The sequence below is a fragment of the Dama dama genome, chromosome 31, assembly GCF_033118175.1.
Source record: "Dama dama isolate Ldn47 chromosome 31, ASM3311817v1, whole genome shotgun sequence".
Lineage (NCBI taxonomy): Eukaryota > Metazoa > Chordata > Mammalia > Artiodactyla > Cervidae > Dama > Dama dama.
In genome coordinates this window covers 7567851-7591788 of record NC_083711.1, presented here as the reverse complement: position 1 = coordinate 7591788, position 23938 = coordinate 7567851, and the positions used below count along the sequence as shown (strand labels likewise).

Genomic DNA, 23938 nt, shown 5'->3' with positions numbered 1-23938 from the left:
AGCTGATGTCTGTGGAATATCTATTATGAATAAGGCATTGTGCTAGCTATTGTGAGGTGATCCGTCTATTTAGAAACAAAGTAATGGATGAAAGACTATCAATGAAAATTTTGAAGGTAAGAAAAATATAAGGAAGAAAAAAATTTGAGTATACCAGCCATGTTAGCACTTTAAACTTATTTATTTCCAGTCTGTTTTCATTTTCTTCTACATATATTATTTATTTACATATGCAAATTGGGATCATAATACATATAGTTTTATGTGCTCTGTAACTATTGTGTGTTTATGTTACTTTTATTGTAAGATACTGTGCATGCAAAACTGCTGCATAAAACATGAAATTTAAAGAAAAATAAAATATGCACTTAATCACAAGCCAGGTGAAGAAGAAATAATATTACTTCCCCCCCAACCTTGTCTGCCCCTCCCTCCATTCCTTAAGGCAGCCAAACAGAGAAAGAATTCATTTTCTTAAACTTGTTCACCTATTTTATTATTTAAATTGCAGCAGGACGGAAATATGCTAACTCTATCCAATCTGACACAGACACTGGAAAATGTCTTCAAAAGGATTTTTATCACTTACATGGACAACTGGCGCAGGAACACAACAGTTGAGCAAGAGGCCCTGCAAGCCAAGGTTGATGCCGAGAACTTCTACTACGTCATCTTGTACCTTATGGTGATGATCGGAATGTTCTCTTTCATCATTGTAGCCATCCTGGTGAGCACAGTGAAATCCAAGAGACGAGAGCACTCCAATGACCCGTACCACCAGTACATCGTGGAGGACTGGCAAGGGAAGTACAGAAGTCAAATTGTGAACCTGGAAGAATCAAGAGCCACCATCCATGAGAACACAGGTGCAGCAGCGCTCACCATGTCTCCTTGATCAGAGCTGGAGGCAGGGAGCCAACATCTGACATGCAAATATGAAGAGACGCTGGTTCCACGGAGTCAATCCAAGTTGTCATGCTTCAAAGACACTAAGTTCCTCACTCTGTGCTGAGAATTTTCAACAAGATCACGTAGTTGATCAGCTAAGAGGACATTTCGATCTCATGCTTCACGTTTGCTCTGTGGAGCAATTTATGCCAAAGACCTCTTTTCCTTTCTGTGCAACGTCAATGTCATTTTAATCAATGTCAACAGTGAAAATAAAAACATATTTGAAGTAATGTGCCTGGGCAGTGGCAGTAGGTATAGGAAGGAGAAATTAACAAATCATTGAATATTCTCCCTTGTGAAATATTATTTTGTATTTTTGACTGATGTGATTTATAAGTAACCTAGGTGTATTATTCAGAAATAGAGGTTCAAAAATCTATCACTTGCTCACTAGATTGAAGTAGGAGCATTTATTTATTAATTCATGAATATAGAGTCTGAAGTGACAAATGAACAAAACCACAGGTTTCCTTTATGTGTATTGCTTCCTTGGCAGTGAGCTTATTTGGAAGTTGGAAGACAGAACCAACTCATAAGGGTAGAGTCCACACCAGATAAATAGATCTTTAAGAACTTCCTGGTGTAATAGAAACATATTTTTAATTAACATTTTAAATTTTACAAAAGACTAAAAGTTCTTGTTATTATAGAAAAAATAATAAAACATGAAAATGCTGCCTGATAGACCATTCTTTTCATTCAATTTATTTTCTTGGTTTACAATTACTTATTTTATGTTTCAAGAAATGTATTTTCATGAATGTATGGAAAGAGGCTGAATTACTGAGGTCTATTGAACAGCTAGACGGTAACTGCTTAATATTTTCACCCTGGGGGTCACGATATTATAGAATGTCAGGGCCAAAGGGCACCTTGGAGATCACAGTATCCTTGTCACACCATTTCATTTATGGATAGGCAACTCCAGTTCACAGTTTAGGTGACTCCATTCCTTAATTCAATCAAGCACCATTTATTATCTGTCTACTTGGGCCAATGGCTTCCCTTGTGGCTCAGCTGGTAAAGAATCTGCCTGCCATGTGGGAGAACTGGGTTCGATCCCTGGGTTGGGAAGATCCCCTGGAAAAGGGAAAGGCTACCCAGTCCAGTATTCTTGCCTGGAGAATACCATGGTTTATACAGTACATGGGGCCGCAAAGAGTTGGACAAGACTGAGCGACTTTCACTTTCAGTGTCTGGGTCAATGGCCTAGACCAGGAGTATACATATAAACAGGATTCCCTGAGCTGGAGGAACTCACTCAGCAGAGAGGGAGGCAGACACAAGGAGGCAGTCAGAACATCCTGATGATACAATGTGACAGGGTTATAATGGAGACCAACACAAAGTGGGAGGAGCCAGGACAGAGGGCCGGCCTAACTCCGGTTAAGGTCCAGAGAGCAGCTGAGAGGGGAAAGTCAATAGCAAGACAGATATATGGGGTGTAGCCTCATGAAGCTTCATGCCCCCTTGTTTATACTCTGCTCCTTCCCCAGCTCCCTGTCTACTCAGCAAAGACAGGGCATTGTGAACAAAGCCTCAAGTCTCAGAGCACTGAGACAAAATTGAAAACAAGAGTCCTTCTTCAGCGTCTTATATGGATTACAAGATTTGTCTCTTTAGAGTGAAATACATTAGGTCTGTTTCCTAACAACAAGCATGTGATTGTGCTAACAGAAGCATTAAATACACTGTTAAGGAAAGCCACCCATATTCCAAGAGCATATATGGTAAGAGTAGTTTCTCTCCTTAGATGAGAAACCCAGAAATGCTGAACCACACAGAAATTTTTTTTTAATTTATTTATTTATTTTGGCTGCATTCACTCTTAGTTGCAGCACGCAAGCTTAGTTGCCCTGAGGCATGTGGAATCATAGTTCCCCAACCAGGTATCAAATCTGTGTCCCCTCATTGGAAGGTAGATTCTTTTTTTTTCTTTTAATTTTAATATGAAAAATTGTGTTAAACATTTACAAAAGAAGAGAATAGCTTGGAAGGCAGATTCTTAACCACTCGACTGCCAGGGAAGTCTCCAGAACATTTTAATCAACGTGCCCAGAGCAGCAGATGGATAGCGTCACCGATTTAATGGACATAAGTTTGAGCAAACTCCAGGAAATAGTGAAGGACAGGGAAGCCTGGTGTGCTGCAATCCACAGGGTCGCCAAGAGTTGGACACAACTGAGTGACTGAATAACAACCAGAGCAGCAACTCGGGCCACGAAATGTCAGCTTTGGGTCTGGATCCAGACAGGAATCCAAGGTTTCTATTAACTGACCAAATTTATCTCCTTGACCAAACCCTGGTCAGGCTCCTTTGAACCCTCTTCTTGAATTGACCTCAACCTTGGCCTAAAAACCCTGCAGACTCTTGGCACAAAAAGATACCATCCACCTCCCCACACTAAGAGACTTGAACAAACACTACCTACATGCCTAAGGAGATCCTGGCCTAGGAAAACTTAAGGAGCCAGGAGAATGTACTATTTGTTCAGGCCAAAACCTGGTGGTAGGCAAATCAGCCCCTTGAATCCCGGCTAGAGCATTTACTTTAGAAACCTTTCAATTATAAATCCTTTTTCTCCTCCTTTGAGGTATAAATCATACCACCCAGAACTGCCTTGTCTCTTTGATATGCTAGCATTCAAGGAGGGGCTTTAACTTGCACCACTGCCTTCAGTCATAAAGACTTTGTTTCTCCTCCAGGTAAGCATCTATTGACAGACCCAGAGGCGGTTGACCCAGTCCTCTCCACTTTTTATAAACTTCCACTGACTCTGCTCAAGTACCTGCTGTCCCAATCCCTTCTTTTTTTTTTTTTTAATTTTGGCTGCACTGGGTCTTTGTTGAGGCACACAGACTCCTTACTGCAACAAATGGGCTCAGTTCCCCCAAGGCAGGTGGGATCTTACTTTCTGGTCCAGGGATCAAATCAGGGAAGTCCCCTTTCTTTTCCTTTTAAAATGCCCAGTTACCTCGGTACAAACCGAGCCTGGTTCATGCTGGGTTCTCTTCCTTCTTGTGGTAGTTACTGAATAAAGTCCGTCCTTTACACTTCAACTGGTGTCCAGTTCTGTTTATCTTTCACACAGGAAAACAAAATAAGGGGGAAAATATCTAGGTTCCCCTAATTAAGTATGTTTTATTATCATCACTTGAAGTATATTGGGGCCAACACAGATGGTTGGCAGCCAACCTGACTTTGGGGGAACAGGAGAAATGCCCAATATTTACCAGCATTTCAGGTCTACAGTCGCTGGTACCTGCTCCACTTTGTCACTCCAGCATCAATCCCCACCGAACCCAGCCTTGCCACATTCAACCTGGCAACTAAAAAAACGCCACTTCCAACAAGTTGCTGGTTTTCTTTCCCACCTGTCTGCTTTTAGAGTTCTTTCTGGTTGATCCATATAAACTGAGTCCCACTCACTTTTTGCAGCAGAGCTCAGAAGCCATTTGAAAAGGAACCCATGGCAGTAGCTGCCCTGATAGTCGAGGTTCAGATTACCTAGAGTCAGGTCCTAGATCTGGCACTTGCTGGCTTTAAAACTCTGGACAGTTTAATCAGTCTGTGTCTGTTTCTTCATCTGTGAAATGGTTATAGTCACATCATGTCTTTAATAGGCTTGTAAGCCTTTTATTAGACAATAGCTGCAAAGTGCTTAGAGCAAAGCTATTTTTGTTACTCTCTCCAGGAAAACCTGGCAGAACTTGTTCGCAGAACTAACCCTCCTCTCCCCAGTCCCTCAATTTGTCCTTTCCTCTGCACTCCCAACGGGATTCCACAAGACAGCCTGGGTTCAAATCTCAATTGTGCCGCTCTAATTCACACGTTTCCTTGCATCAACCACTTAATCGCCCCCTGCCTCAGTTTCCTCAACCAAAAAAGGGTGAACTTCCCTCTTGTTACCCTGGAATTTGGGTGTCCACTTTGCACCCTCGCTTGGGAGTGGGCTCAAATTCCACTCCGGTTTACTAAGCGCTTGTTTGAACGAAGGAATATGGGAACCTAGTAACGGTCACCCTACAGCTATCCCAAAGCAAAAGGAATGCATTTTTGGCAGAGAAGATAAAGGCTAAATTTGGAAACTTCTGAGGACCCACATCACACTGGTTCCAAAACAGACTGGTTCCAAATCAGGAAAGTACGTCAAGGCTGTATATTGTCACCCTGCTTATTTAGCTTACATGCAGAGTACATCATGAGAAATGCTGGACTGGATGAAGCAAAAGCTGGAATCAAGATTGCCGGGGAGAAATATCAATAATTTCAGACATGCAGATGACACCACACTTACGGAAGAAAGTAAAGAAGAACTAAAGAGCCTCTTGATGAACGTGAAAGAGGAGAGTGAAAAAGTTGGCTTAAAGCTCAACATTCCCTGGTGGCTCAGATACTAAAAGCATCTGGCTACAATGAGGGAGACCTGGCTTCAATCCCTGGGTTGGGAAGATCTCCTGGAGAAGGAAATGGCAACCCACTCCAGTATTCTTGCCTGCAAAATCCCATGGACAGAGGATCCTGTCAGGCTACAGTCCATGGGGTCGCAGAGTCGGACACAATTGAGCGACTTCACTTTCAGAAAACTAAGATCATGGCATCCAGTCCCATCACTTCATGGCAAATATATGCGGAAGCAATGGAAACAGTAACAGACTTCATTTTGGGGGGGGGGGGGGGGCTCCAAAATCACTGCAGATGGTGACTGCAGCCATGAAATTAAAAGATGTTTGCTCCTTGGAATAAAAGCTATGACAAACCTAGACAGGATATTAAAAAGCAGAGACATCACTTTGTCAACAAAGGTCCTTCTAGTCAAAGCTATGGTTTTTCCAGTAGTCATGTATGGATGTGAGAGTTGGGAGTATTAAAAAAACTGAGCGCTGAAGAATTGATGCTTTTGAACTGTGGTGTTGGAGAAGACTCTTGAGAGTCCCTTGGACTGCAAGGAGATCCAACCAGTCCATCCTAAAGGAGATCAGTCCTGAACATTCACTGGGAAGACTGATGCAGAAGCTGACACTCCAATACTTTGGCCACCTGATGCGAAGAGCTGACTCATTGGAAAAGACCCTGAAGCTGGGAAAGACTGAGGGCGGGAAGAGTAGAGGATGACAGAGGATGAGATGGTTGGATGGCATCACCAACTCGATGGACTAGTTTGAGTAAGCTCCGGGAGCTGGTGATGGACAGGGAGGCTTGGCGTGCTGCAGTCCATGGGGTAGCAAAGAGTCAGACATGACTGAGCGACTGAACTGGGGACCCTCTTGCCCTCAGCGGCACACAGTGAGGAACACCCAGGGATGACAGACTGCTGAGGGGTAGGGGCCCCGCGACGCCCCGCTCTCCCGCCGCCGTCCTCCTCCTCCAGCTCCGATCAGGGGAGAACAAGGCCGTCCCACCCCCCCACCCCCCACGGCGTGGACGAAAACGGCTGGCCCACGCCCCAGAAGTTCGCCCCTGGCCCAGCCAAGTCTGTCCGGTGACCCATGTCGCGGCCGCACGAAGGCCGCCCGGGCCCATACCGCGGGTTCCAGAAGCTGGAAATCTTCTCCGCGGCCCGGGCCCACTGCGCCGGGGGAGCCGCCTACCCGCCATAGCAGCGCAGGCTCCCTGCGCCGGCGCGCGGAGCGGTGCATTTCGGGACGGCTAGTTTCCCCGCGGCACTGTGGGAGTCGAGGTTTGCGTGCGGCCCCGCCTACCCACCAAGGCGCGGAGCAGCCTAGCCACTATGGCGGTGCAGGCTCCCTGCGCAGGCTTCCTGCGCCGGCGCGCGGAGCGGTGCATTTCGGGAGTATAGTTTCCCCGCGGAACTGTGGGAGTCGTGGTTTGTGCACGGCCCCGGAGCTGGATCCTCCGCGGCCTAGAGCTGTAAGTGGGCGGCGTCGGTGTCCGCCGGATCCTGACCCGAAACCTCGCTGCTCTTTGGGGGGCGCCCAGGCATCGTGTTCGCGCTTTCTCTTCATGACGCTTTCCAGCGGGACCTTGGGGGTGACAGCCACCACGGCCCACCCCCGCGGAGCGTCCGGCCTGGCTGGGTTGTCCAGGCATCCCAAAATGCACGGATCCAGTGGCGGGGGTTGCGGGGCGCGGCGTGTGGAGGCTGGCACGCAGGCCGAAGCGGGGTACCCAGATGTGGTTCCAAGCGAGAGAGGTTTGGGGGCCAGCGAATGTCTCCGACGCTCTGTTGTGTAGGTGGGGTAAGCGGTGGTCGCCCTTGACCGTCATCTTCGGGTCTGAGCGGGGCAGGTTTTGCCCCCCCACACCAGTGTGGGGGCTGGAGAGGACCTTTACCTGGCCCTCCAAGTCGCGGAGGGGCAGAGGCCCAGCCCCCGCCCTGGGAACCCTGGCCGACCCCGGCGGGGGCTCAGAAGTCAGCCCAACTGATAACCCCCACTTCATCTGGACCCCCCCCCCCACTTCCTCCACGCACCCATCGCTGCTTCAAATGATGGGGTGAAGGGTTGGGGTGGAAAGAGGCTGGGAATGAGAGCAATTTCGGGAAGTTCAGATTAAGGACACAGCCTAGCGAATGGCTGGAGTGAGACACCAAGAGAGGGACCGACCCTTGGGTCTGTTAGGTGGACCAAGAATAAAATTGTGGACTATATCTTGTCCATATTGCTGTAATTAGCCTAATCAAGATAAGCCGGTAGCTTTTCTATTTTCTTTAGGAGAAATGTAGCAAAGGAAAAATCAGGATATTTTTGCAGTAAAGGAAATAGAACCATCTCTTTCTAAGCCATTGTTATCTTTGAGTTTAAAGCTAAGACTGGATAGTTCCAGGGGAAGTTTAAAACTTCCTGCACTTTGTAGATTTTATGTCTCTCAAAACTGTCCCCATCTGGTTGGCTTTTGTAGTTCAGCCCTCAGACACCAGCTGCCTCCTGGTTCCAAGACTGCAACAGGTGTACATATGGCAGCAGAGCAACTAGCCTGGTGATATTTTTAGCTGTCTCAGTTGTTCTCATTTGCTGAAGTCCTGCAGGGAGCTGCAAAAATAGCTGAGTTGCAGCCTGTAATTTAAGGGAGATTGGGGAAGAGTTATCATTTGGAGGCAGTGGGTGGAAACGAGTTTGATTAATTTGCCCTCTCTCCCACCCTCAACACACTCCTTTGCAGATGGACTTTTAAATGTGTTTCTTTCCTGAAGAGATGGAATTTTGTCACTCTAGATATGATGAGGCAGCTGCCAGTAATGTTTTTACAGTTAGATGCTGTGATATCAGAGAGAATGTGACTTAGGAATTTCAGAGTTGCAGCATTGTTCTTTGGATTTTTAAAATGGTAACACTTTGGCTTAGAGAGGCTGATGGAGTGCCCCCGGGTCAGATGCCTTGTCATTGGCGCCCCCAAGCATAGAGTCCAGATCTCCAGTTCTGGTCATCCGGGGTTGGTTCTTTATGCCATGCCCTGCTGTCTCATTTGCCCTGGCCACCACTTGCTTATGTTCTTCAGCTCACCATGTCCGTTACTGGAAAGACATTTATCGTAACAATTGTGGTCGGTATTTGTGTAGTGCTTTTCATGTGCTGAGCCTGGTGCGTAATGTTTTTATAATCTAGTCTTTGAAGGAGAATTTACAGAGAAGGGAGCTGAGGTTTAGAGAGGCCCAGTGACTCATCCAAGGTCATACCACTGGTAAACTTAGCACATGATTGCCAGAGGGCCAGACCACCAGGCGTTCTTTTTACTTCCTCCTATAAGTTTTTTTGGACCTTTTTGTGGTCCTTGACCTTGGAAATTAATATCTAACTGACTTCACTGTGAGTCATTTGGTCTCAGAAAATGTGTGGGAAACAGCCAGACCTGTCTACTTATATATGTAGACAACTCAATAAAAATAGAGGTGAGAAAAATAAAATTGATAGAAACTTTAGTTCAGTTGCTCAGTCGTGTCCAACTCTCAGATTCCACGGACCACAGCACGCCAGGCTTCCCTGTCCTTCACCAGCTCCCTGAGTTTACTCAAACTCATGTCCATTGAGTCGGTGATGCCGTTCAACCATCTCATCCTCTGTCATCCCCTTCTCCTCCCGCCTTCAGTCTTTCCCAGCATAGACATTTTAATTTACAACATGGCTCTTTCCTGAGATTATCAGAGATTATTCAAAGTGAAAATTCCAGCAACAGGTTGTAACCTGTTAGGAACATATTTCTCCTGGGCAGGTCAGAATCTACTGCTCCTTATAGACAAAGAAATCTTTTATACACGAAGGTAATGAGCACCTTCGGGCTTCCCTGGTGGCTTAGAAGGTAAAGAATCCACCTGTAATGTGGCAGACCTGGGTTTGAACCTTGGATTGGGAAAATCTCCTGGAGGAGCGCATGACAACCCACTCTAGTGTTCTTGCTTGGAGAATCCCATGGACAGAGGAGACTGGTGGGCTACAGTCCATGGGGTCGAAAAGAGTCGGACACGACTGAGCGACTTAGCACAATGAGTGCCTTTAGTCATGGTCATCTCGTTTAAACAGACTTACGGTGTAAATTCCTGTCATGAGCTTATCTGACTTTGAAAAAGTCATGGGGAAAGCTTGGCTATCTTGTGCCAACTGCCCGCTTGTGTTCAAGATACTATGACCTTGGATGTGAAGGAGGTCTGAACTTTTTATGTTTAGATGCTTTGTTAAGTGAAAGTTTTCAGAAAAACATGTCTGAAGTTTATCTCATTTTCCCCATTCTAAAGGCCTGTGAGTTTTTCTTAATCCTAATTGTAAGTCCATTTAAAGAAAGGCATCCCCATGATTTTTTTAATGCAGAGCTCTCTGCATCAGGATGAGACCCTGGGGCCAGACTGGATGAGTTACAATCCCAGTCCATACTGTGACTGTGGGCGTGTCACTGTCACGTAAACTGGCACTAGTGGTGAAGAACCCGCCTGCCAGTGCAGGAGACCTAAGAGATGCCCGTTCAGTCCCTGGGTCGGGAAGGTCCCCTGGAGGAGGACATGGCAACCCACTCCAGTATTCTTGCCTGGAGAAGCCCTTGGACAGAGGAGTCCATGGGGCTGCAAAAAGAGTTGGACACGACTGAGTGCACACGCGCGCACACACACGTTCCAAAGTATAGACGATAAACTACACCTCTTGGGACAGGTGTAAAGACTAGCTGAGCTATTGGCATGCAGTGCACTTTAGAATGGCTGGGCACAGTAAAGTGAAGCTGTGGTTCTTAACGCTGAAAGTCTCCGAATTGCAGAAGTAGAGGCCCCCGGAGCCCATGTAGTTGACACTCCCTGTCTTCATTTACAGATGGGACGGAGGTCCCCAGAGGGGAGTCACTTATCAGAGGGAGTAGGCCCTTCATCCAGAGCTCAAGTCTTCTGACTCGTGGGGTATGTGTCCTGGTCTAAAGATAGTGACGTGGGAGGCCTCAGAGCAAATCCTGTGCCCCGGCTGGGTCCCTGCCTTGTCTCTTCCGCTTCACCTTCCCCTCCGTCCCCCTGACGTTTTAGAGGGAATTCTAAGATTGCAATGACTTTCTTAATACCATTTCCCCCCTATCCTTGATTCCCTTCCCACCAGATACTTTTGAAAACCAATATTACCTTGAGGCTTCACTGGTGTTCCGGCGGTTAAGAATCCATCTTCCAACACAGGGGACACAACTAAGATTGCACGCGCTATGTGGCAGCTAAGCCCATGTACCTCTGCTGCTGAGCCTGAGAGCCACAATAATAGATCCCGCATGCCGCATCTAAAACCTAACACAGCCCAATTTATAAATAAATTAATAAATGAATACTAAAGCAAGACAGTATTCCTTTAATTAATACTCAGGACCTGAGACATAAAATGATACCCCCACCACAGACTCTTGTTCAGGGCAGGAGGTGGGGAGAGGGTCAGATTAGGGCCTGGGCACCTTTGGCCACAGATGAATGGAGTGGGAGCACGCTTTCCCTTAGGAGTGGGGCCAACACCTCTGCTTGGCTGTGCTTCCTTCCCCGGTCAAGAGCAGCCAAGGAGATTGTTCTGCTCAGCAAGAGCCGAGGCTGTCTCGCTCGCTGGGGAGGCCTAACCCTCATCTCTGCAGAGCTTGCTGTCTTGGCTTGTGGGCCCTTTCTCCCCATCACAGAGAAATCTTCCTAAGGCGGTCTATCTGGAAAACTCAAATTGACCTGTTGCTTCTCTTCCCCATCAGAACAGTGGGACCTGCCCCAACTGGGTTCCCTCTCTTCCTTGTCTGCGTGGCCCACACGACCAGGAGTGAACTCCCAGTTGGTCCAGCATGAACTGGAAGGTAAGAATATCATCAGACATTTATGGCTTGTGGGTTTTCTTTCTCCTGATTGTAAAACTTCAGAATAATAGTTCTGTAGAGATAGGTGGACTAAGAAGAAAAAAAGTAGATTAACGTAGGAATCATGATGTATAATACTTTAAGGGAACACATAAATGTACATTTTTTCACCAGACTTTCGGAGGAAGGCTTTTTCTTTGGGAGGACATCGACTGCCCTCAGACGTGCCTCACTTTGCTCGCAAAAACCACCCCTTTGAAGTTTCACCTATAGTCTTACATTTTGGTTTCTTCAAAGTGGATGAAAAAGATCTCAAGAAGCAATCGACATACAAAATCCTTCCTGATTTTTATGCTCTTCTTCCTTAATCTTTCCCATTTGTGTTGCCAACAGTATTTTGTTTTCTAATTCAAATTGAGTCTTTCAAAACAGACAGCTTAGTTTTCATGCAAACAGCCTTTCCTTTCTGTGGTCATATTTCATGAGTGCCATGTTTAAGTAGATTATCCATTATGACATCAAGTGCTACTTAAATATACTGACTGTGGAATAAACACAGCTGACTCCTGTAAGACCTTTGATACAGCTGGTGGAAGCAGAAGTTCAAGGGCAACCAAAGAGTGTCCTGTGAGCTGCAAGCCTGCAGAAGGCTGTGGGCCACAGTCAGCGGGCCTCACGGGGGCAGCGGGGTGTCATGTTACCCCCTTTAAGAAAGTGGAGTGGGGTAGGTGCAGGGTGGCTACTAGGGTGGTCATGAAAATAGATGCTTTGAAAAGGATCGAATCAAGTCAAAATCATATATCTTTTCACTATCCAGAGATGGCTGCTATTAATATTAACAATTTGGTGTATTTTATTCCCATGTTTTTTCTATATATGTTTGTAATGTGTATATCTCCAAGCTAAGGATCTCATTATATGTATTTTTTTCAGTTATAAGAATTTTCTGGTTTGAAACAGCCACTGGCTTTCCTCACAGGAAGTGGAAAGATCTGGAAGCAGGATCAGGGAGCCGGGAGAGTACAGTTCAGTTCAGTCACTCAGTCGCGTCCGACTCTTTGTGACCCCATGGACCACAGCACGCCAGGCCTCCCTGTCCATCACCAGCTCCCGGAGCTTACTCAAACTCATGTCCATTGAGTCCATGAGGCCATCCAACCGTCTCATCTTCTGTTATCCCCTTCTCCTCCCACCTTCAATCCCTCCCAGCATCAAGGTCTTTTCAGATGAGTCAGTTCTTCGCATCAGGTAGCCAAAGTGTTGGAGTTTCAGCTTCAGTATCAGTCCTTCCAATGAACACCCAGGATTGATCTCCTTTAGGATGGACTGGTTGGATCTGTTTGCAGTCCAGGGGACTCTCAGGAGTCTTCTCCAACACCACAGTTCAAAAGCATCGATTCTTCAGCGCTTAGCTTCGGACCCCCTCCTTCCCTAGCCCTGTGGGGCCTGGGGGCCGCACAGGGGGGCTCTGGGGACTCTTCTCCAGGAGGAGCCTGGCCAAGGGTCAGGAGGTGGAGTGAAGACTCTCTGAGGGCTTAGAGATGTAGGAACACACGTGTCGCACATGTGGGGCTTTCCAGAGCTGCCTGTAGAAAGGCCAGGAAGGAAAGACGGTGGGATGAGAGGTCTTGGTGATGGGGGCTGCGCGCAGCATGCCCTGAGATGTGGTGAAGGGTTTGCCGCATCGGCAGAGCCTGGAGTGAGCGGTTGGTGGTGGGGCGGTGGCTGGTACCAGAGGCCCAGCATCGTCAGAGCCTGGAGTGAGCTGTTGGTGGCGGGGCGGTGACTGGTACCAGAGGCCCAGCATCGGCAGAGCCTGGAGTGAGCGGCTGACAGCCAGGCACTGGCTGGTACCAGAGGCCCAGCATCGGCAGAGCCTGGAGTGAGCGGCTGACGGCGGGGTGGTGGCTGGTACCAGAGGCCATGGCAGCAGGGCCAGCGTGTGTGCTGGGTGCTCCGAGGCCGGAGCGAGCCTCACAGCTTCCGTGAGGAGTTAAATGTGAACTGTGGCCGCACACCCTGGAGTGTAATCGCGTTGGCCTGGGGGTGAGAGAGCTCCCAGGCGGTGCTGAGGTAGCCCAGCGAGCCACTGCACAGAGAAGGCTTTCTTTTTAGTTGTGGAGTGACAGCAACCCACTTGACTGCCCAGGCCCACTCGACTTGTCGCAGAAGGAGTCCTCTCCTGTGTCAGGAACACAGTTTTGTACAGAAAACTGTACAAAAACCGCCTGTACCTTCGTGACCTTCGGGCAGACACACAGCTCCAGGGCTACCAGGGAGCCCTTCCAGGTAATGTCTGAAAGGAATGGCCTTCTGCCCAAACTGCAGTGACCCCCTCTGCCCCCCACAGGAGGTTAAAGGACCGTGGGACCCCCAAGACATCCTGTGCTTCCCTGTCTAGCTCCGTCAGCCTGTGGCCATGAGCAGCAGTCAGCGACAGCAAGCACCTGGTACCTTAGTACCTCAGCAACTGGGGGCATTGAAAACGTCAGTCATTCACGGGACTTCCCTGGTGGTCCGGTGGTTAAGACTCCGAGCTCCCAATACAGGGGGCAGGGGTTTGATCGCTGGTCAGGGAACTAAGATCCCATATGCTGCAGGGTGTGGCCAACAATAAATTTAAAAAGTCAGTCATTCTCATTACACGAGTATCGGCATTTGTTTAAAAAACTGATATAGAGCTAGACCACCCAACTATGTTTTCTTGATTTACTTCCCTGAAGGTTTGGGAGTTAATCTGAGGGTTTCGTTAGAAGGGAAATCAAAGGAAGAGATTTCATATGACTAAAAACTAAGATCGTGGCATCTGGTCCCATCACTTCTTGGCAACAACGGATGGGGAAACAGTGGCTGACTTTATTTTTCTGGGCTCCAAAATCACTGCAGATGGTGATTGCAGCCATGAAATTAAAAGATTCTTACTCCTTGGAGGGAAAGTTATGACCAACCTAGACAGCATATTAAAAAGCAGAGACATTACTTTGTAAACAAAGGTCCGTCTAGACAAGGCTATGGTTTTTCCAGTGGTCATGTATGGATGTGAGAGTTGGACTATAAAGAAAGCTGAGCACTGAACAATTGATGCTTTTGAACTGTGGTGTTGGAGAAGACTCTTGAGAGTCCCTTGGACAGCAAGGAGATCCAATGAGTCCTTCCTAAAGGAAATCAGTCCTGAATATTCATTGGAAGGACTGATGCAGAAGCTGACACTCCAATACTTTGGCCACCTGATGTGAAGAGTTGACTCACTGGAAAAGACCCTGATGCTGGGAAAGATTGAAGGTGGGAGGAGAAGGGGATGACAGAGGATGAGATGGTTGGATGGCATCACTGACTCAATGGACATGAGTTTGGGTGGACTCCGTGAGTTGGTGATGGACAGGGAGGCCTGGAGTGCTGCAGTTCATGGGGTCGCAGAGTCAGACATGACTGAGCGACTGAACTGAACTGACCTGAAAGATCTAGCACGCCGGCCTGAGAAAGTTGTGGGAACAGTGGCCCTGAAAGTTTTCGCTGTAGCCCGAGTAGCGTCCTTGACTCCCCCTGCGCTGCCCACTCTCAGTCCCGAAACTTCCGCCTCTTGCTGCCTCCTCCCCACAGCCTTTAAAAGGAAAGTGAATACCGAAACCACTTCCCTGGGTTGGTTTGTTGACGTGCTTCCATTCCTGGGTTTCTAGCTTCTGGTTTCCATGTACATCCTGTCACTGCTAGAGCTTCGTTTTGGGTGTAGATCTTGGAAAATAGTAGGCTGGGCTTCCCCAGGTGGCACTAGTGGTCAAGAACCTGCCTGCCAGGGCAGGAGACACAAAAGATGCAGGTTTGATCCCTGGGTCTGGAAGATTCCCCTGAAGGAGGGTATGGCAACCCACTCCAGTATTCTTGCCTGGAGAATCCCATGACCAGAGAAGCCTGGTGGGCTACAGTCCATGGGGTCTCAAAGAGTTGGACACTACTGAAGCAACTTGGCACTCATGCGCGAACTGTGGGCTGTGATAGGGGTTTGATTATGACAGGACTCCAGGGGCTCATCCATAGGGACGGAGAGAATTGGGAGGGAGAGACTTGCCAGCGTCTAGGGCTAACTAGGGCTCAACCTGGAAAAGGCCCAGTGAACACAAAATGAAGTTTATATCTCCAAACTGGTAATTTTTGTCTTCAAGGAGGTAAACGTTAGCATCTTTTCTTTCTTATCTGGCTTATGAATGTAGAGCCAAGCCTCACCTCTAAGATGTGACCCTTCAAGAAAGTAGATGAATTAGATGAGTTAGAGGGTTGTTGGGTGGAAGTCGGGGAGATTAGCCATAGGTCTGAGGCAGGAAGGACCTGGACACCAAGTCAATGTTCTAAGCAGCTTGTATTTGTCAGGGTAAAAGGTTTTTGCTTTTGTAACCTTTTTAGTCTTTTATACTGTTTACCAGAGTGAGCTTTCTGAAGTGTATAGATTGTGCTTATTCTTTACTGTTTAACCTGATTCTGTGGTTGAAAACTGTTATCTAGTTATTCAGAGTGTTCTTGGGACATAATTTGTTGATTTCAGTTAATTCCACTTTATTGAAATCAAGAGTCAGTGGAAAGACAGCTGATGTAGGAGTCAGTGTTTGGTTCCAACTCTCGCTTCTCCTGAATGAGCCGTGTGACGTGGTGGGCTCACCACTGCCCTGAGCTTTTTACTCTCCTCCTTTGTAGAACGAGGTGAAGACCGAGTCTTCGTTCAGATCCTTTTGCAGCTGAAGTTTTCATTAACCCGTTTCAGATCAGCTTCAGTTAAACCCAGAGGGAGGGACGCATGTAGTCTCCATGGAAGAATCTCCTTGTCCCAGTGCTCTGTGTAATTAAGTGATGGTTGGCATTTCACCTGAGGAGTTCACTGGACTAATCCTGCTTGGTCCTCCGGAATAATGATCTCTCTCAACGAAAGTGTACCTTTTCACTTTATCTGGGAAGGAATTGTTAATCACACACAAAAGCTCATAATTATTATTCAGGTCCTACTAATCGTGTTTCCCAAACTAGTATACTATTTGCCTTGAGATACTTGTGATGTATAGAATTTCATAATAAAGACTGCTCATGCAAAAGGTGAGTAATTCCAATCCCTAGTTATTCCCCAAATCTCATATTAGCCAATGGGTTAAAACTTCGCTCCAACAAAAGAATTACAGAAACAGTGTATTAAGTAGCTAAGCTTTAACATTTTAAGTTTCCTGCATTTTACTTGTATATTTATTTTGCCTTCAAATACCAGTGCTAATGCGTAGCTGGAGCCAATCATAGCATCCCATAAGGGTGGAGATTCAGAAGGAAGATTGGTCCAGCCTCCCTTTGCAGGTGAAGGGGCGGAAGCTGGGGAAAGTCAAGTGACCGATGCGGGTCTCACGGGCTGTGCATGGGTCAGCGAGTGGCCCGAGCGGGGCTGCGCCCAGTCGCCCGGCTCCCGCTGCTCACTGCAGACCGTGCCGCTGCCTCAGGCTCGGGGTGAGGGGCAAGGTGCACGGTCAGGTTGTGAGAGAGCACAGCCATGGCGTCTGTGAAGCCAGCAGCCAGGGGGTGGTGAAGGGCACCTGAAACCAGGCTGCCCGCAACCTGGAACCAGGCCCTCATCTCTCCCGCGCCCGGGAGGCCCCCACCCAGCCAGTGCCCAGGAAATGTGCTGAGTGAAGGGACTCGAAGGAAATTCCTTCCCATGATCGAACATCTCCAGGAGTTTTCTTTCTTCTTTAAGGTGCTTGAACACTTCCCCCTGCTGCTGTATATCTTGGCGGCGAAAACACTAATCCTCTGCCTGGCGTTTGCTGGAGTCAAAGTCTACCAGAGGAAACGATTGGAAGCAAAGCAGCAAAAGCTGGAAGCTGAGAAGAGGAAGCAGGTGGAGAAGAAGGAGAGCTAAAGGGGAGTGAAAGGTATGGGCCTTGCCCACAGGAACTACACATGGGTCAGGGCGGGCCTGCCCCTGGAGGTGATGAGAACTCTGCCCGCCTCGGGCCTGAGGCTACGGAGGGCGCAGGGCCCCGCCTGCCCTGGAGGTCGAGCAGCTCGGTGTCAGGTCCGAGTGCAGGTCCTGACCTTTGAGCCCCATCTGCTTGGAGGCCGCGGGGGGTGGACAAGTCCTCGTCTCTGCTCCGAGCCTGCAGCGGTTCTCCCGTCACAGGAGCAGGGGTGTTTGACAGGATTTGAGTCACAGGACTCGAGTCTTTCAGGAAGTTGTGGACATTCTCCCTGGAGAAGCTTACGTACTAGAAACACCTAAATTAGACCTAGCATTGCAGACAGGGATGGGGAGGACGTGGGATCGCAGGTCACTTAAAACCCCTACCTGTACCTAAGATTAAGAAACCCTGCTGACCTCAAAATGAAGTCCGACTCCTAGATTCGGCATATACGTCCTTCTCATTCGTCCTCACCCAGGTCACCTGTCCCCCTCTGCTGCCTCTCCCCACGCTCCTGCAGACCACCTTGACCACAGTAGATTCTCTTGGCCTTTGCTTGTTAGTCCCCTGGCCCAGAAAGCCTTCCTTATGACCACTCCCTCAGCAAAAAATCTTCCTCATTGCTACACTCTGGTGCCTGTCTCAGAGCTCGTGTGTGTGTGTATGTGTGTGTGTGTGCGCGCGCATGCATTCAGTCATGTCCAACTCTTTGCAACCCCCGCCAGGCTCCTCTGTCTCTGGGATTGTCTAGGCAAGAATCCTGTAGTGGGTTGCTATTTCCTGCTCCAGGGAATCTTCCCGACCCAAGGATGAAACCCAGGTTTCCTGCGCTGGCAGGCGGATTCTTTACCACTGAGCCGTCTGGGAGCTGTCCCATAGCATGGGGCTGCCCAGAACGTGTTTGTTTTTAAGGCACCAGGAGGTGACTCATCCCTCAGCTCACAGGTTGGACTAATGACGGTCAACAGGTCCCTTCATTCTCCAGGGCTCCCCCAGTTCATCACTGCTCAGGCTGAGTTCTGTGCTTTTCTCTAAGACATGAGAGGACTAACACCTGTTCGCGGGGAGTCCTAGCTCAGTGGCCTCCACAGTCGGCCAACGATCAGGACTTGCTGGGCCCCTTGTTACAGTGCAGATTCCCGGGGCCCAGCCTCAGCGGCCCTGTTACGTCTGTGGCTGGGTCTGGGCACCTGTTCTTTCAGAAACCTCTCAGGTGATTCTTCCACTGTCTTCTCAGCAGCTGGGTTTGGTGACCTCCAAAAGCCCTGTTAACCCTGAGATAGGCTTCTGTAGAGATGATGTCCTTTACAGGACTCACAGATGTTTCATTAATAATAATTGCAATTTGTCTTGAATGATTGTTCTGTGCTAGCATTTTCCTAAGCGTTTCACAGACGGCCACGTTACTGACCACTCCTGACAGCCCTGTGTTGTCCATTCAGACTGAGAACATGGCCCACCCTGCACACGGTCAAGGACAGAAGCAGAATTGAACCCAGGCCAGACATCCAACCACAGGGCCTCACCCCTCACTGTGTCCTAAGCTCAGGATGGAGCTGCTGGAAACTGGGCTCCTGGTCCTCCCCCAGGATAGGGATGGTTCCCTCATCGCCCACTGTTCCCTGGGCCCTTGGCAAGCTGTACACGTCGCAGGCAAAGAAGTTATTGTTATTAAACCTTGCCTTCTGAACAAAAAAATTTTTTATTGACTGAAATTTAGGAGCAGGCACTAGAGTTGGCGGTGGGGGAGCGGAGGCGGGGTGCTTCCCAGGTGGTGCAGGTGCTAAAGAACCCACCTGCCAATGCAGGAGACATCAGTCGTGGGTTCCATCCCTGGGTCAGGAATATCGCCTGGAGGAGGGCATGGCAACCCACTCCAGTGCTCTTGCCTGGAGAATCCCCATGGACAGAGGAGCCTGGCGGGGTACAGTCCATGGGGTCGCAAAGAGTTGGACAGCACTGAAGCAGCTTAGCACGCACTAGAGCAGGGAAATGGGGAGTTCTTGGAAATTAAAAAAGGTGATGGAAGGCAGTTTCCATTGAAATATTGCCTACATTTCTAATCCAGACAGAGTCATCATTTTGTGCGTTAATTGTGGAGAGAAAGCAGAGATTAGGTGTGAGATCACAGATACTTCTTCCCTTCCCCAAACTTCCATGGCAGCCCAGTGTGACGGAGAGGTGCCTGGCTTGCCCACCTGAGCCCAGAACTGACCAGGGGGCTCCGGTTCCCCCCCAGGCTGGGGGCTTATCGATGCTTAGCCTGGAGCCTTATTTTAAACCGGAGAGATTTTTAGATGAAAGGAAATTGTGATTCTAAAAATACATTCATCAATAGACAAGCTTCCACGGTTTCTGTTTCAGTTTAAGTGGCTGAGCATAAAGGTAGATGCTGAGCAAGTAAAACATTCACAGTTATTCTGCCAGACAGTTCATCCTCATCCCTTTGATCTTCCTTTCTAGATTTCGTGGTGTAAATGTCAGCTCGAGTGGACTCCAGCTGAGAAGAAAGTCTTAATTATTGAACGATATGTCAGAAGACAAACTCGCAGCCTCTAACCTAACTGAAAATGATGTGAATTTTTATATGCTTTTAGAAGAACCAGTATTTTGTTTGCTAAAATAAAATAACCTTTGTAGAATAATCCAGAGTACGTGTGTGCGTGTCTCTCTCCCTCCCCCTCGCTCTCCTCTGAGTAGTCAGAGGAGGAGGGAGTTTTGCATTTACAGCATTTTCTCGCCGTGGGCGCCAGATCAGAGGTGCCCCTCTGAAGAGGACTGGGCCATAGGCAGTCCCCATCACCCAGCCCTCCGTCCTTCTTATCTGCTCCCTGGCGCATCCACTCCTCATCACCTCTTTGGCTCCCCCTGCAAACATTGGCGCTTTCTCGTGTTTGCATCCTTGGGTGGAAGGAGGCTGTTCACCCCTCCAGCAGCATTGGCGCCTCTGCTGAACCTGTGAGGTCCTTGCAGGGAGGAGCCGGGGTGAGACCAGGGTGGGTACCAAGTCTAGGAAGAAGTCAGGCTGAGGGGCCCAGGTGTGCTTCGTCCTCTTCCCACCAGTTTGCTTGTTGGGATATGCTGATAAGAGATGAAGGACAGGCTACCATGAAAGACTTTCAGATTGAGAGAACAAGGGTCCATGAGTATTTTTCTCTGCTTCTAACAGATTGAGGTCTCTATTAAAAAGTTCCTGTTTCTTCACTTCTCTCAAGACGCCGGAGAGGATGGGGAATGAGGAAACAGTAACCAAAGCCACAAATACGGTGGCATGTTTGGTCTCATTGCTGGCAGCCACATGGACAATTTGCAAGAGTGCCTATTAGTAGATACCCACCCTGACCCCCACGCCACGCTGGCCCAGATTGGTGGAACTTGGATTTTTAAGCATGAGGGATAAAAGGAATTACATTTTTCTTACATTTTGCTATGATTGCTAGATGCTTCTTATCACAACTTAGAAAACAGAATTTATAGAGAATCAAAGTTTTCAGTGGCCTCCCAGGTGGCTCAGTGGTAAAGGATCCACCTACCTATGCAGGAGACACTAGATCGATCCCTGGTCAGGAGAAGGAAATGGCAACCCACTCCAGTATTCTTGCCATGGGCAGAGGAGCCCGGCGGGCAACAGTCCGTGGGGTCACAAAGAGTCAGACACGACTGAGTGACTGAACACACCACACACACACAAAGTTTTAAATACGGGAGATTTTGACTCTATAAGCTACAAATCCCAAAATAATCAGAGGGGGATTTTCCCCTGACATTTCATGGAGAATCTATGCTACCTAGTTCAGGTTTATTTTAAACATAGGTGATTGCCTAGACTTTGGGGTTTAAACCTAAGTTTTGGAAATTGTGGAACATCTTGCCATCTTGAAAAATTGGGTAGCAGATGGCCTAAGCATGGGAATAAACCACTGACCATTCCCATGGATTTTCTGTAAACTGTTAGGGGTTTAACATCATCTGTGTGATACTCTCTTATACCACTAGGGGGAGATAATTAATCACTGTTCTGTCACTAAGTCGTGTCTGACACTGCAACCCCATGAATTGCAGCCCTCCAAGCCTCCCTGTCCTTCACTATTTCCTGGAGATTGCTCAGATTCATGTCCATTGAGTCGGTGATGCCATCTAACCATCTCATCTTCTGTCATCTCCTCCTGCTGCCCTCAATATTTCACAGCATCAAAGTATTTTCCAGTGAGTTGGCTCTTTGCATCAGGGGGCCAGAGTATTGGAGTTTCAGCTTCAGCATCAGTCCTTCCAATGAATATTCACGGTTGATTTCCTTTAGGATTGACTGGTTTGATCTCCTTGCAATCCAAGGGACTTGCAAGAGTCTTCTCCAATGCCACAGTTCAAAAGCATCAATGCTTCGGCGCTCAGCTTTCTTTTTGGTTCAACTCTCACATCCATACATGACCACTGGAAAAACAATAGCTTTGACTATAGGGACCTTTGTGGGCAAAGTAATGTCTCTGCTGCTTACATGGACATAAACCATATACGTGTTCAGGCCTCACTAGATGTGTCATGACTGTACCACTGGGAGCTGGCACAATGCCTGGTACATAGTAGGTTCTCAGAATGGATGAACGGATAAATATAAATATGACCCTCGTGACCCATGTGGAAATGAGTCAGGAACTTGGCTCATCACTGTTAACAGGTTGCTGTCAGGGACTGAACTGTGTCTCCCCCAAATCTCATGTTGAAGCCTTGACTCCCAGCACCTCAGAATGTGACTATATTTGGAGATAAGGTCTTTAAAGGGGTGAACCTGGTGGCTCAGATGGTAAAGCGTCTGCCTGCAATGCGGTAGACCCGGGTTCGATCCCTGGGTTGGGAAGATCCCCTGGAGAAGGAAATGGCAACCCACTCCAGTACTCTTGCCTGGAAAATTCCATGGACAGAGGAGCCTGGTAGGCTACAGTCCATGGGGTCATGAAGAGTTGGACACGACTGAGCGACTTCACTTCACTTCAAGGCAAAATGAGGTTCAAGGGATGGACCCTAATCCCAAAGAACTGGTGACTTTATAAGGAGAGGAGATTAGGACAGAGACAGGGGGAAAGTTCACATAAGAACACAGCAAGAAGGTGACCGTGTGAAGCCAACTAGAAAGGACTCAGATGAAACCAGGTCTGCTGATACCTTGATCTTGAACTTCCAGCCTTCAGAACTGCAAAAAAATTTAGTTCAGCTATTTTGTTATACAACCTTAGCAAACTAACACAACTGTCAGTCTCTTTCCAGACCTACTGCAGATGTGATGTACCATCGTGGATAGCTAGCAATTCCCGTTTCTGTATCACAGAAGCCAGACAGGAACTGTGATCAGGGTGTTCCATGATGGTTTGAAATCCAAAGTGTATCCATGGGACCAGCTCAGCTGTAAGAAAGTCCTTTGTGAGGTCATCATCCTACTCTGGCCAGAGGGAGACAGGCAAGTTTTGAAAAATACTTGAAGACCTACCATGCCTCACTTTGCAAAACCTCTTTTGAGAAACATCATTACCAGAAATCTACTCGACAGCATCAAGAGGAAGCAATGTCTCCAGTATTTGCAGACTCTGAGAACACTGCAATATGATGGGTTTACAACAGTATATTTTGGGGAAACCGACATCCCTGAGAGTCTTGTAACCGGGGAAGATTTCAGTGATGGTTGTTACATGCCAACTCCAACCTGGTGTGTTGTGCACGCTGGTGGTAGTCAAGGATGGGTGCCGTGGAAATATCGAATGTTCCTAAGGGATGAGTTATGCGTCAAACAGGAAGACGACCTCTTCTTTGAGTTGTGTGATGTGGTGAAGAAGACCTATGGCAAGTGCGCCGTCGTGGTCAAAGAGAGAAGGCGGCAGGATGAGATGAGGCTGAAGGAAGGCAAAGAGACTGAGGCCCAGGTCCATGTCCCCTCAGTGGTTAACTTAACAAGCGTCACGTGTTGTCCTGAGGTAGCCAAGTCCTACGGCCATAAATTACTCACTCTGCCTTCTCCTTACAATTACCTGAACCCTTTAGACTCAGCCTGGTCTTCTCTGAAATGGTTCATCATCAATAACAGGAAGGAGTTTTGTCTGCAGTCCGTGGATGGTGTCTATTCTTACCAGTATATACTCTTCAGTAATCTAATCAGCAAAGGAATTGAAAGGATAAGCCTCAGCAAATGGAGGACAATAACTAACAAAGTACGAAGATGGGAAAACTACTATCTCGGTAAATTTTCTTAAGGGTGGTGATCCCTCCAACCAGTGGTAGGACGGTGCTGTGGGCATGATCTTTACTGATTCTGTTGACCTTGATTCTGGACTACTGTGGCCAAAGACACTCTAATAATGACCTCTCAGGGATCCTGTGAGAACTGAGGTTCCTAAGGGCTTTGGTAAAGTGCTTATGGTTTGCTGAGGGGTTTCATTAAATCTTGTTGGTAAATTAGTAATCTTGACTCTCATTCTCATCAAGGCCACTTTGAGGGCTATTATGTCCATGGGAGGATTCAGATTAACCCAGTCCAAAGGAGCCTGGCGGTGAGCAGAGGTGAAGAGAGCTAAAGGTTGTATGGTCAAAATTTAGGTCTGGGATAAAAAGAGAACCAAGTGTGTGGTCACAAAAAGTTGAAATTAACTAGTGTTCCTACCGGTTTCAGTCCACCAGAATAACCCACGGGGAGGCAGATGTGGTCTGGGCGGTGGCTGAACTGGCTCTTTCCTTCCATTGCTTGAAAGCAAGGAGGCAGAGGGATGAACAAGAGACATCCAAGGAAGTGAAATCCCATGCAGATCCTCCAAGGCAACTTGGTGGTCCC

The 23938-nt window shown here is 47.9% G+C and overlaps 3 protein-coding genes across 5 annotated transcripts; all 3 read left to right on the top strand.

Annotated features, from left to right (window-relative positions):
• The first annotated feature begins 201 nt into the window (after positions 1–201).
• Positions 202–2562, top strand: KCNE2 (potassium voltage-gated channel subfamily E regulatory subunit 2). Its single transcript, XM_061133943.1, has one exon. It carries the CDS (start codon positions 524–526, stop codon positions 893–895), a length of 372 nt encoding a protein of 123 aa, XP_060989926.1. The 5' UTR covers positions 202–523; the 3' UTR covers positions 896–2562.
• A 4105-nt stretch (positions 2563–6667) lies between these two features.
• Positions 6668–19773, top strand: SMIM11 (small integral membrane protein 11). Of its 3 annotated transcripts, none has more exons than XM_061133946.1 (5): positions 6669–6823; positions 10207–10289; positions 11104–11197; positions 16920–17097; positions 19588–19773. In XM_061133946.1, the coding sequence occupies exons 3-4, from the start codon at positions 11186–11188 to the stop codon at positions 17082–17084; spliced, it is 177 nt and encodes a 58-aa protein (XP_060989929.1). In that variant the 5' UTR covers positions 6669–6823; positions 10207–10289; positions 11104–11185; the 3' UTR covers positions 17085–17097; positions 19588–19773. The 3 variants fall into 3 exon arrangements, with proteins under 3 accessions (XP_060989928.1, XP_060989929.1, XP_060989927.1); XM_061133944.1 differs by having other exon boundaries at positions 6670–6823; positions 11099–11197; XM_061133945.1 differs by lacking the exon at positions 10207–10289 and having other exon boundaries at positions 6668–6823; positions 11099–11197.
• Positions 19774–21970: 2197 nt separating this feature from the next.
• On the top strand, positions 21971–23590 carry C31H21orf140 (chromosome 31 C21orf140 homolog). Its single transcript, XM_061133900.1, has one exon. It carries the CDS (start codon positions 22608–22610, stop codon positions 23361–23363), a length of 756 nt encoding a protein of 251 aa, XP_060989883.1. The 5' UTR covers positions 21971–22607; the 3' UTR covers positions 23364–23590.
• Positions 23591–23938: the final 348 nt, after the last annotated feature.